The sequence below is a fragment of the Camelus dromedarius genome, chromosome 9 (assembly GCF_036321535.1).
Source record: "Camelus dromedarius isolate mCamDro1 chromosome 9, mCamDro1.pat, whole genome shotgun sequence".
In the NCBI taxonomy this organism is placed as follows: domain Eukaryota; kingdom Metazoa; phylum Chordata; class Mammalia; order Artiodactyla; family Camelidae; genus Camelus; species Camelus dromedarius.
In genome coordinates, this window is record NC_087444.1 from 51,864,238 (window position 1) to 51,878,806 (window position 14,569).

The following is a 14,569-nucleotide window of genomic DNA, read 5'->3' on the forward strand; positions in this document are numbered from 1 at the left end:
TTATTTCCACTTTTGGACTATTATAAATAGTGCCGCTAAGAGCGTTCATATATCAGTATTTGTTCGGATGCCTGTTTTTCAATTCTTATGGATGACTTGTTTTTCAGTTCTTACTCGTGTATATATCTAGCTATAGAAATGCAGGGTCATATGTAATTCAGTGTTTAACTTTTGGAAGAACTGCCAAACTGTTTTCCACAGCTGTTGCATGTTTTATATTCCCACCAGCAATATATGAGAGTTCCTATTTCTTTTAGCTCTTTGATCCGTCTGAGTTAATTTTTGGTATATGGTATGAGGTAGTGGTCTAAATTCATTCTTCTGAGTGGCTCAAAACTTTGAAATTAATATTTATAAAAGGTAATCATTATTCTCCACAATCTGGGGAAAAATACTCATGATAATATTAAATTTTTCACTTAAATAAAAAAAATTGAATACGTAAATATAAAAGCTAAAACTATAAACTCTTAGAAGAAAGCATAAGGGTAAATTTTTATGACTTTGAATTTGGAAATGGATTCTTAGACCTGATACCAAAAAGACCAAGCAATACAAGAAAAATTAGATGAACTGGATTCATCAAACTAAAAACTTTTATACAGCACAGGAAACTGTCAAGAAATTGACAAGACAATGTACAGAATGGGAGAAAATACTGGCAAATCATACATCCGATAAAGAACTAGGATCCAGTCTAGATAAAGAACTCTTACATCTCCAAGCAATAAGTAACCCAATTTAAAAATAGGCAAATAATTTGAATTTTCACTTTTCCCAAGATACACAAATGGCCAATAAATATATGAAGACATGCTCAACCTCATCAGACATCAGGAAAATGCAAATCAAAACCACAAGATACTGTATCACACCCTCCATGACAGCTATAATAAAACAAAGGGACAGTAGTAAGTGTTCACAAAGAAATGGAGATATTGGAACCCTCATGCATTGCTAGTGAGAATGTAGGATGATAAAGCCACTTGGGAAAACAGTTTAACAGTTCCTCAGAACTTTAAATACAGAGTTACCATGTGACCCAGCAATTATACTCCTAGGTATATACCCAAAAGAATTGAGAACATATGTATATGTCTGCATAAAAAACTTGTACATGAAAATTCATAGCAGTATTATTTATAATAGCCAAGAGTGGAAAAAGCCAAATGTCCATCAACAGATGAACAGATAAACAAAAAGTATAGCCATACAATTAAATATTATTCAGGCATAAAAAGACTGAAGTACTGACACATGCTATAACATGGACGAACCTGGAAGTATTATTCCAAGTGAAAGAAATCAGGTACAAAAAAGACCACATATTATATGATTCCATTTATATGAACTGTCCAGAATAGGGAAATCCATAGAGACACAAAGCAAATTAGTGTTTGCCAGAGGCTTGAGGGAGGGAAGAATGAGAAGTTACTAATGAATACAGAGGGTTTTTTTTTTTTTTTTTTGAGGTGATGAAAATGTTGTGGAATTAGATTGTGGTGATGGTTGCTCACAGTGAAGATACTAAAAACCACTAAATTGTATACTCTTAAAAGAATGTGAAATATTTCAAGAATAAATAAATTTTTAAAATATCTTGCATGCAGAGATTTTTATTTCAAATAGTGCTCATGTGATGTTTACCTTAAGAAAAAAAATTATTTTTCTTTTTTTTTAGGAATTTAACATGGCATCCTGCCTTGACCACTAAGAGTAAAATGCGAATTCCACATTCTCATGCATTCATTGATCTGACTGAAGATTTTACAGCAGGTGAGTTGCACATAAATGTAAAGTATTTCTTTTGCACTGCTAAAGAATGATAAGATTTTATTTACTTTTTTCTTAGTAATCATTTGCTATTGACTTGAAAGTTAAATCCAAAAGGTTAGAAGGCTATAAGAATCAGTGATACCAGATACACATAAAAAATACTGGATATAATAAGTATGTCTTTAGTTGTTGTATTTACAGTTTGTTAATTACATCAAAATTTGGATTCTCCACTTACCAGGAATTCATGATAATTTAGACACATGTTGCCTGATGTTTCTTTCTCTTTCCATTTAAAAATTATTGTCTAATAAATGCTGTAAATTTAATTAAAAGAAAAATACTTAGCTTATGTGTTAAACACGTTCAGACTTTAAACAGCTTTTGTCATGAAAAAGTTTAAACACAGAAGAATAGAATGTGATGTACAAACTTTTAGTCATCTCCTAGCTTCAGTGATAATCAATATATGGCCAATCTTCTTTCATCTCTTTAACTACCCAGGAGCCCCTCCAAAGGAAATTATCATTTATAAATATTTCAATCTGTATCTCTAAATGATACAGACTTTTTTTTTTAACAACCACAAGGTCATTTTCAAACATAAAAAACTTACTCACTGTTCAGAATGCCCCAGTTCTCTCCTAAATGTTTTTATCATTTTATCAAATCAGGAGCTAAACAAGGTACGTACTTACATAGAAAAAATGTCTCTGTTGTACAACTTCTCAGAGTCTTGGATTTTGCTGATTCTGTCCCCATGGTGTGAACATGTGACTGTGTCCCCTGTATTTCCTCTAAACCAGTGATTAGAGTTGGGGCCTTGATCAGAATCACACTCTTTTTTTTTTTTTTTTTTTGATCAGGAATACTTACCAGGTGTTGTTTTTTTTTTTCAGCTCATTTAGAAGGCACATAATTAGGTTCTTTATTTTGTGATGTTAAGATTGATCAGTAGCGTCAATTTTCTTCAGCATGAACCGTTCATTATAATGCTCTCCTAATGGTTTTAACAGCTATTGATGATCCATGTCAGGTCTGTTATTTCAATAGGAGTTACAAAATCATGGTACCCTATATCTGCCACTCCTCAGCATGTACTATTATTTGGGTTTTCTATTAATAAATTTAAAAAAAAGAAACTTCTATTATCTCTTCAGTCACCTGAAGTACAGTTGAGATAGGTTAAATGCTTAAGTTTTCTTCCTTCCCATGTTTTCCTTTTCTTTCTTAATTTGATAAAATACACATAACATAAAATGTACCATCTTAACCATTTTTAAGTGTACAGTTCAGTACAGTACAGTAATATCAAATACATTCAAAATATTGACCTACCATCCAACTCTTTTCATCTTGTAAAACTGAAACTCTATACCCATTAAATACTAACTCCTTATTCAGCCTTTTCCCCCAGCTTCTGGCAACCACTATTTTGCTTTCTTTCTCTGTTTTTGACTGCTCTAAGTACTTCCAATAAGTGATACTGTATTTGTTATTATGTGACTGGCTTATTTCACTTAGCATAATGTCCTTGAGGTTCATCCATGTTAAAGCATATGTCAGAATTTTCTTCCTTTTTAAAGCTGAATATTCCATTATATATAAACCACATTTTGCTTAGCTTCCCCATTTTAGCTATTGTGAATAATGCTGCTATGAACATGGGTTTACAACAATCTCTTAGAGATCCTCCTTTCACTTGTTTTGAGTATATGCCCAGAAGTGGAATTACCGGATCATACAGTAATTCGGTTTTTAATTTTTTATTTTGCATTCCCACCAGCAGTGTACAAGGGTTCCAATTACTCCACATACTTGCCAACATTTGTTACTTTCTGGTGTTTGTTTTTTTTTTTATAATAGCCATTCTAATAGATACAGTGTGGTGTCTCATTGACGTTTCAATTTGCATTCTTCCTAGTGATTACTGATGTTGAGCAATTTTTCATGTCATTATTGTCCATTAGCATATCTTTTTTGGAGAAATGACTTTTCAAGTCCTTTGCCTATTACTTAATTTCATTGTTTCTTTGGTTTTGTTTTCAGTTACTCACTATTGAGAATATTGTTCCCTCATCAGATACATGATACTCAAATATTTTCTCTCATTCTGTGGGATAACCTTTTTATTTTGTTAGTACTGTCTTTGGGTGCAGAAAATACTTTAATTCCATGATGTCTAATTTTTCTGTTTCTGGCTCCCTGTGCCTTTGGTGTCCTATCTGAGAAATCATTGCCAGATCCATTGTCATGAAGCTCTTGCCCTTTATTTTCTCTTAAGAGTCTTCTACTTTTATCCCTTACATTTAGAGCTTTGGTTCATTTTGAGTTAATTTATGTATATGGTATTAGATAAGGGCCCAGCTTCATTCTTTTCCATTGATGTCTAGTTTTCCTAGCACCATTTGTTAAAAAGATGTGTTATTTCCCTGTTGAGTGATCTTCCACCCTTGTCAAAATTCATTTGACCGTATATTCAAGAATTTATTTTTGGATTCTCAGTTCTGTTTCACTGGTCTAATTTCACTGTTCTATTTCACTGATCCATTTCTCTGTTCTGTTTCACTGATCTAATTTCACTGATGCTGCTATGTTTTCATTACTATAGCTTTGTAATATGTTTAGAAATCAGGAAGGATAAGCCCTCCAACTTTGTTCTATTTCAAGACTGTTTGACTTTTTGAGGTCCCTTGAGATTCCATATGAATTTTAGGTTCTGTATCTCTAAAAATGCCGTTGGGATTTTGATAAGGATTGTTCTGAATCTGTAGATCACTTTGGATACTATTGGCATAACAATATTGTCTTCCAATCATGAACATGCACTGTGTTTTCATTTACTTATTGTAGTGTTTTATAATTTTTATTGTAGAAGTCTTTCACCTTCTTGATTAATTCCTAAGTGTTTCATTCTTTTTTATTCTTTAATGAATGAAGTGGTTTCTTAATTTTATTTGTGGATTATTCATTGTTTGTGTATAGAAATGCAACTGATTTTTGCATATTAATTTTTTATACTGCTGCTTTACTGAATTCATTTATTAGTCCTAATTTTTGTGGAATCTTTAGGGTTTTCTATACATAAGATCTGTGAACACAGTTAATTTTACTTTTTTCTTTCAAATTTGGATGTCTTTTATTTCTTTTTCTTATTCCCATTCTTTTTACCACTTTTCAAATATTTCTGATCTATTTTTGCAATTACATTTTTATATAGTGTACTAATTGCAAATGAGTAAAGCATGCCTGATGTTAAAATAATAAAACTTCCTTCCTATTAAACTATTTCATGTTAAACTTCTGAACTTTACTTAAAAAACAGGTAGCAAATTATATTGTATAATTTAAACTTTTTATTAATTCTGAATGATTATGAATTTTACTACAGTATTTTCACTATCAAGATACAATTTGCAAAGTTAAGAAAATTTTACTGCTCAAATTACTTTGGATTTTACTGATTTGAAACAAACTAGGCCACAAATTGAGCCTTTTGCCCAGTAAGTTTTTTATGGTTCTAAGAGTTTAGGTTCTCGAGTATGTGTTCAGATAGGAAAGAGGAGAGTTTAAGGAGGAGGAAAGAGAGGTGACTTTTAGTATTGCATACCTGATATGCTAAATCATGTAAAAACACAATAATAAGGTTTTCAGTATGTTGTCCTAGAAGTTGTCTTAAAAGCTTCTTTTTCAAGATAAGGAAATCCTATAGTTATATGCTCATTTTCTGTTATCTCATTCCATTTTTATTGGCACACACACAGACTTTTTTTTCACAATTCTTTTTTAAAGAACGATCTTAAATATGAGTTTTTAGAAACTTAGTTTCTTTTAGTTCATTAATATGACTTCCTCAAACAACACTGACTGTATTTAAGTAAAATTTTTAATGAAAATGTAACAATCATTATTGTCAGATGTTGGAATATATATTCAAAGAAATTTCTCAGTAGATTTTATGTTTTATTTATAAATGGTATGAATACAACTCATTCTGTTACAAAAGCTGGAAAATCCAAAAGTAAATGCATATCAAATCTTTAAAGCATTGTTTTTATTATTGAAGTACTGTTTAACTTCACTAATTTATTCAAAAAAGTGTGGCTGGACTGGGGATGTGAACACACATATATTCACTTCAGGATATGTTCTTCAAAGAGTAACCAAACATTTTTAGTCCTGCTTACTCTCCTAAAGTCAATATTCAAGAGTGAGGAATGAAAAGGAATACAGGTGGAGATGCTGGCTTTAAGGACAGCTGTAAAATAGGTGAAAACTTTCTTGCAGTCCCTTCATCTGTACTGTTCTTGGTCTCTCACCATTCTGGGACTCTGGCAACATTACTCACTTTCCTTCAGCCACCAGGTGCTCTCAAACTGACCCTCAATTGTCCTGAATTTTCCGCAACATTGATTTCATCCCTTGAGTAAACCTTCCCCTTACCTTTTATCCCAACAAAACTTTCCCAGGGTATCTGCCTAGCCAAAGTGATAAACCATTGAAAACAAGGTAGAGATTTGCTGCTGCAGATTTTCCCCAACCAAACAGCACATACATTTCAAAAGAGACCTTGAGTCCCATAAGAAATGAGTAATATAATAATTGTCAGCACTTTATCATAGTCAATGGGAAGATATTTTGTGAAGGGCAGTTAACTTCACTGCCCCTTTAATCATACCTCCCAAATGACTACACTGCTGCATGGTTTCCACCCAGAACTAAGACAGGAAAGACCCAACTAAAAGCCCTCCTAGGGAACTCTGAGCCAATTATATGTGGGCTCAGCGGATGCAGCACTGATGCCGGTGGCTTTGTGAGTGCACATGCGTGCCTAAGGGACCTCAGAGCCAATTACCAGGGTTCCTAAGTCGAGGGGCCTCCTGCGGGCAGCGCCAGCAACAGTGATCTTCATGGGCACACATACCAGATGGCAGGTGGCATCACAGAATTTCACGACCCAGTGAAGAGCTCGAGGGAAAGAACATGCAGTGGCTCCTTTACCAGCAGGAGCACTCCAGTCCTGCCTCAGTCACACAACTTAGAACTGTATCTGAGGCCTTCTACTGCAACAACTGGAGAGCAGACCCTGCTCCCGACCAGTCTGTGATAACCACAGAGCAAAGAGTAGGCCCCGTGCAACATCCAGTGTAGTCTCTAGTCACCACAACACAAAACACACCCCCCATCAAAGGAACAAGGGCCAGCACACCTTGAGGAAAAACATAGTAGCATCCATGCCAAAAACAGCCCTCCCACCAAAAATACTGGACTCAACCAAGCTAGACAGGGATACTCCCACATGAAAACAGCCTTCAACACCACAGTAGATAATTGTTTCTCCTAAATTTATTAGTCAGAGAAATAAAAGAAAAATGAAAAGCCAGGGAAACTACCCTCAATTAAAAGAACAGGAAAAATCCCCTGAAAGAAAAACAATGAAACAGACTTCTTCAGTCTACCAGACCCCAAGTTCAAAAAGGAGGAAATAAAATGCTAAAGGAATTAGGAAAGAATATTGATAGAAATGCAGATCACTGTAACAAAGAACTAGAAGCTATAAAGAGGAACCAATCAAAATTAGACAGCTTAATTGTCAAGATGAAAACTGAGCTAAAGGCAATAAATACCAAACTAAATAATGCAGAAGAATGAGTAAGTGATCTGGTGGACAGAATGACAGAAATCACCCAGTCAGAACAGCAAACAGATGGACAAATGGGAAAACAAAAATGAAAGCAACATACGAGATGTCTGGTATAAGATAAAGCACCCCAATCTACAAATAATAGTAATCCCAGAAGGAGAAGAGTAAAGGGGATCAAAATGTATTTGAAGAAATTATTTCTGAAAACTTCCAAAACCAAAAGAAAGAAACATATCCAGGTGCAGGAAGCACAGAGGGTCCAAACAAAATGAACCCAAACAGACCTACACTAAGACATATTATGATTAAAATGGCCAAAATTAAAGATAAAGAAGGGATTCTAAAGGCAGCAAGAAAAAAACAAAGAGTTAGCTACAAGGGAACCACCATAAAGCTATCAACTGACTTCTCTACAGAAACACTGCTGGCTAGAAGGGCAAGATGTTCAAAATCCTGAAGAAGAAAAGTCTGCAACCTAGGATACTCTACCAACCAAGAATATCCTTTAGAATAGGAAGAGAGATAAGAAATTTCTCAGATAAGCAAAAAATAAAAGAATTCAACAGTACTAAACCTATCCTAAAGGAGATATTGAAAGATCTTCTCTGAATAGTAAACAAGCAAGAATCTATAGGAAAGGGGAAATCACAATAGGAAATGTAAATATATAAAATGATTGAAGATCACTTAAATAAGCCAGTAGATAGATTTAAAAATAATCAAAAAATTATGTGATAGTAATTACTACAAAGAATAGCAAAAGGATAAACATGAACATGTAAGGTAGGACATCAAAATCACAGGAAGGGAGTAAGAAAATGTAGATCTTTCAGAATGTGTTTGAGTTCATATGACTACCAGTCTAAAGCAATTAGGTATTATTATAGGTTAACATACTTGAAAATGAGGGTAACCACAAATCAGAAACACATAGTAGATTAACAAAAACCAAAAAGAAAGAAATTCAAACATAGTATAAGAGAAAATCATCAAACCACAAAAGGAGAAACAGGGGTAAAAAGTATAAAATCAACTGGAAAACAGGGTTTTAAATGGCAATGAATACATATTTATCAATAATTACTTTAAACTTCAATGGATTATATGCTCCAATCAAAAGACATACAGTAGCAGATTGATAATAAACAAGAACCTACCATATGCTACCTATAGGAGACCCACTTTAGGGTAAAACACTCAGACTGAAAGTGAGGGGATGGAAAAAAATATTTCATGCAAATGCAAGAAAGCACGGGTAGCATTACTCATATCAGACGAAACAGACTTTAAAACAAGTCCTTAAGGAAATACAAAGAAGGAGACATAAATAATGATAAAAATGTAAACACAAGAAAAGCATATCACACTTGTTAACTTATGTGTACCCAAAATAGGAGCACCTAATTACATAAAACAAATACTAACAGATATAAAGGGAGAAATTGATGGGAATACATCATAGTAGGAGACTTTAACACCTCACTGACATCAATGGACAGATCCTCGTACAAAAAATCAATAAGGTAAGAGAAATCATGAATGACACAATAAAACATTTAGACTTAATTGATACCTACAAGGCACTACATCCAAAAAGAGAATATACATTCCTTTCAAGATCACATGGAACATTCTCTAGATTAGGCCACATACTAGGACACAATACAAGCCTCAACAAATTTAAGAGGTTAGAAATTATTTCAAGCGTCTTTTCATATCACAACAGCATGTAACTACAAATAAACCACAGAAAGAAATAAGAAAAAAAATGACTACATGGAGACTATACAACATGCTACTAAAAAAAATGGTTCTTAGAGGGAAGTTCATAGGCCTTCCTCAGAAGACTAGAAAAATCTCAAATAACCTAACCTACCACCTTAAAAAAAAAAAAAAAAAAAGACAAACAAAACCTAAACTCACCAAGGAAGGAAATGATAAAGATTAGAGAGGAAATAAATAAAATAGAGATTTAAAAAATAGAAAAAAAAAATCATAAAACAAAGACCTGGTTTCTTGAATGCATAAACAAAATTGACAAATCTCTGGCCAGACTCACCAAGAAGAAGAGAGAGAGAACTCAAATAAACAAAATAAGTAATAAAAGAGGAGAAATTACAACTGATGCCACAGAAATACAAAATACCATAAGAAATACTATGAATAGTTACACCAAGAAAATAGACAACCTATAGGTAATGGGCAAGTTTCTAGAAACACACAGACTGCCAACCTGAATCAAGAAGAAACAGATAATAAAACAGATTGAACAGACCAATTACTAGAAGTAAAATAGAAACTGTAATTTAAAAAAAAAAATTTCCAGCAGACAAAAGTCCAGGACCAGATGGCTTGACTGGAGAATTTTCTAATATGAAGAATAACTTATACTTATCTTTCTCAAACTATTCCAAAAGATTGAAGAGGCAGGAACACTCCCAAAGTTATTCCTTGAATCCACTATCACCCTGATACCAAAATCAGACAAAGACACTACCAAAAAAGGAAATTACAGGCCAATATCTTTGATATGTTTGATGAATGTAGGTGCAAAAATCCTCAGCAAAATTAGCAAGTCAAATTCAAAACATAAAAAAGATCATGCACCATGATCAAGCTGGATTCATCCCAGGGTCACAAGGCTGGTTCAACATATGCAAATAAGCCAGTGTGACACACCACATCAACAAAAGAAAGGACAAAAATCACATGATCATCTCAACAGATGCAGAAAAAGCATTTGATACAGTTCAACACCCATTCATAATGAAAACTCCTGCCAAAGTGGATATAGAAGGAACATATGTCAACATAATAAAAGCTATTTATGACAAGCTCACAGCCAACATAACATTAAATGCTGAAAAGCAGAAAGCCTTCCTGCTAAATTCTGGAACAAGGCAAAGATGCCCACTCTCACCACTTCTATTCAACATAATATTGGAAGTCCTAGCTACAGCAGACAAGAAGAAGAAATAAAAGGGATCTAAATTGAAAAATAAGATGTAAAATTTTCACTATAGATATGTGACATGATATTCTATGTAGAAAACCCTAAAAACTGCACAAAAACTATTAGAACTATAAATGAATTCAGAAAGGTTGCAGGATACAAGATTAACATACAGAAATCTGTTGCATTTCTTTATGCTAACAATGAAATATCAGAAAGAGAAGGTTAAAAAAATTCCATTTAAAATCAGATCATAGAAATAAAATACCTAGCAATAAATCTAACTAAGGAGGTGAAAGTCTTAAAAGCTGAAAACTGTTAATCATTGATGAAGGAAATCAAACATGATTCATGAAAATAGAAAGATATTCTATGCTCTTGAATTGGAAGAATTGATACTTTTTAAATGGCCATACTACCCAAAGCAATCTACAGATTTAATACAATCCCTATAAATTATATTTTTCACAGAGCTAGAACAAAGAATCCTAAAATTTATATGGAACCACAGTAGACTCACAATTTTGAGGGGGAAAAAACAAAGCTGGATGCATAACCTTTCCAGACTTCAGATAATACTACAAAGCTGTAGTAATCAAAGCAGTGTGATAATTGACACAAAAACAGACATATTGATCAATGGAACAGGATAGGGAGCCCAGAAACCCACACACCTATGGTCAATTAATATTTAACAAAACAGGCAAGGGTATACTATGGAGAAAAGACAGCCTCTTCAGCAAATGGTGTTGGGAAAGCTGGACAGCCACATGTAAATCAATAAAGTTTAGAACACTCCCTCACACCATACACAAAAATGTATTCAAAATGGCTTAAAGACTTTAAATATAGGACATGACACCATTAAAGTTCTAGAAGAGGGCACATGCAAACATTCTCTGTCATAAATCGTAGGAATATTTTCTTAGGTTGGTCTCCCAAGGCAATAAAAATAAAAGCAAAAATAAACAAATGGGACCTCATGAAAGTTATAAGCTTTTGCACAGCAAAGGAAACCATAAACAAACAAAAAGACAATCTATGGAATGGGAATAAATATTTGCAAATGATGCACGGACAAAGACTTAATTTCCGAAATGTATAAATAGCTCATTCAACTCAATAACAAACAACTCAATCCAGAAATGAGCAGAAGACCTAAATAGATATTTCTTCAAAGAAGACTTACAGATGGCCAATAGGCACATAAAAAGATGCTCAACATCGCTAATTATTAGAATTGCAAATCAAAACTACTATGAGGTATCACCTCACACCAATCAGAATAGCCATCATCAAAAAGTCTACAAATTATAAATGCTGGAGAGGATGTGGGAAAAGGGAACCCTCCTACACTTTTGGTAGGAGCATAAATTGGTGCAGCACTACGGAGAACAGTATGGAGGTTCCTTAAAAAACTAAATATAGAGTTACCATATGATCCAGCAGTCTCTATCTTGGATATATATCTGGAAAAAATGAAAACTCTTAATTCAAAAAGATACATGCACACCAGTGTTCATGGCAGCGCGACTTACAATAGCCAAGAGCTGGAAGCAACCTAGGTGTCCATAGACAGATGAATGGATTTAAAAAAATGTGTGTGTGTTTATACACATATATACAATGGAATATTATTCAGACATGAAAAGAATGAAATGATGCCTTTTGAAGGAACATGGATAGACCTATAGAGATTATCATACTAAGTGAAGTAAGTCAGACAGAGAAAGATAAATATTTTATGATATCACTTTTATGTGGAGTCTAAAAAATAGAACAAATGAACTTATTTACAAAACAGAAACAGACTCACAGACATAGAATACAAACTTACGGTTACCAAAGGGGAAAGTGGGCGGAGGGATAAATTGGGAGTATGGGATTAACATATGCACACTACCATGTATAAAATACTTAAACAGCAAGTATTTACTGTATAGCACTATAGCACAAGGAGCTATGTTCAGTATCTTATAATAAACTATAATGGAAAAGAATTGAAAAAAGGATATGTATACATATATATTTATCACTGAATCACTTTGCTGTATGCCTGAAACTAATATGATATTATAAATCAACTGTACTTCAATTTAAAAGTTAAAAAATTTTTAAATAAAAAAATATAAGCAAATAAGCAAATAAATAAATAAATAAACAAACAAACAAACAAACAAGCCAGCCCCTCCTAACTGGGTCTTTTTCCTCATCTCTTGCTTCTTTGGCCCATTCATCCTGGACATTCTGCTGAATGACCACCTTCAAGCACTAAGGGCCAGGCCACTCCCGCCTCAAAAACCTTCCCTGGTTCCCCATTACTTGCCAGATAATATCCAAATTTCTGTTTTCTAAATTGCCTGTGGACTGGGCCTGTCTTGCCTTCCTGGCCTCTTGTTTGATTACACCCTGAATGAGCTGGGGTTTTTGTTTTGTTTTGTTTGTTGGTTTTAGATTCCACATATAAAAGAGATCATATGGTATTTGTCTTTCTCTGTCTTACTTATTTCACTTCCCTTGGAAAATGCCATTAAAATATATTTGATCCTTTTATGTTTTTGCATTTAAATCTTTGATCCAGTTGGATTTTCTTGTTGATGTTTTCGTTATCTCTTTAGATACACATCTCCTTGTGTTGAGAGCCCCTGAGGATTCCTTATTCGGCAGCACAGGTTTCCTAATTCCTCCCTTGCTATTGAGGAATTAATTCCTGCACTTATTGTTTACCTGCGTCCTCCCTTATAGAACATGTGGGTTATCAAAACCTTCTTACTTTTTCCATAAGTAAAAGGAATAGTCCCAATCATTGGTCATTTCAACATGAGATTTATTACATTTAAGTAAAAGAGGACTCACTTTAAAAGGAATATCATGAATACTGGCATTAAAATTTTAACAAATTACAACATAGTTTTACACAGAAAACATAGCCTCTTTGTTTTCTAAAATCAAGACTGTGCCTTGGGCAGACATGGGAGAAACAAAATTTAAACTTCTCAATTAGCATTACGTATCTTGGTCTTTTGAGGATTTTAATTTATTGGTTTTTCTGGATCTTAACCTATTTCTTCTTCTAGCAAACACGGCAGCTACATGAGCCTGAGGATAGGCTTGTATGTCCTCCAGGAATTGGAAGGATAGGTTTTTGTATCTGCCCTGAGGTCCTTGTGCCCATCATAATGATGGCCCTTGTGTGTTGAGTGCCCTGCTAACATTTGCTGCTGAAGTTGGCAGCTGGGGACCTCCTGATCTCTTCTCCTGTCTCATTGAGAGCCTCAAAGCCTTCCCTAGTTGACTTGATTATGCCTTGAATCTCACTGTTCTAATGGATTCCTCTTAAGCTCCACGTCTCCACCCAGCCCTCTGACTTGGACTGTCCATTGTCTATCCTTTACCATGGAATTAATTTGCCTTGTACCATAGTAGCCCATGGAAGATCCATTGGTCCTCAATTTGGCTACTGTTTATGTTCACCTCAGGGAATCTTAAGCCTCTTTTCTACACATGAAAATTAAGAGAAATTTGAGAATACTAGGTTAAGACCCTCTATGATGTTTTTTTGTTCTGTGAGGATAACCCCTATACATAGTCATCATCTCAAAAGACAGGCTTTTCCCCAAATTCCAACAGGAAGCAAGGCTCTGGTCTCCCTTTGTATTCTGCTTTCCTTTCATCTTCATCATTGTCCCCCTCCAGGTTGAACCCTCACATTGAGGCCAGAAGAGGGGGTCAAGGAAACTGGCCTTGACTCTGATCTGTCTTCCGGCAATCTCTGACTCCTCCTCTTTACCCCAAGCCTTCTCATTGCCTCCCACAGTAGCTGACATCCAGACTTGAGTTCTTTCTACCTGTGGCTTAAAGTAAAATTTGTTCAGATACCTAGGTTTTACTTTTAATAGGTAAACAGAATTCTGGGGGTTTAAGTAGCTCATTTCATTCCATTTCATTTCAACATAGCCTGACTTTGAATACTTTTTTTTGGCTGAAAACTCAAAAACTGCCATTTTGGAAATCAAAAGCTGAATATTGGCTCTGTAAAAACCTTAATCTCTACCTCTCTGTGGTCTGGGTATCCCTGAGGGTCCCAAAGACCCTTTGGATAATCCATGAAGTCTGAGTAATTTTCATAAGAACTAGAAGGCATTATTTGCTTTTTTATTCTTTCCTCTGTTATTCTTACTTTCATTCTCTCACAA

At 34.2% G+C, this 14,569-nt stretch overlaps 1 protein-coding gene across 1 annotated transcript in view; it reads left to right on the forward strand.

Moving 5' to 3' along the window:
• ITFG1 (integrin alpha FG-GAP repeat containing 1) overlaps nt 1–14,569 on the forward strand; it is a 206,856-nt gene that overhangs the window by 21,650 nt on the left and 170,637 nt on the right. Inside the window, exon 6 of the mRNA XM_010982627.3 lies at nt 1,682–1,776. Within this exon, the coding sequence (XP_010980929.3) occupies nt 1,682–1,776 (95 nt within the window). The remainder of the gene's footprint in view (nt 1–1,681; nt 1,777–14,569) is intronic.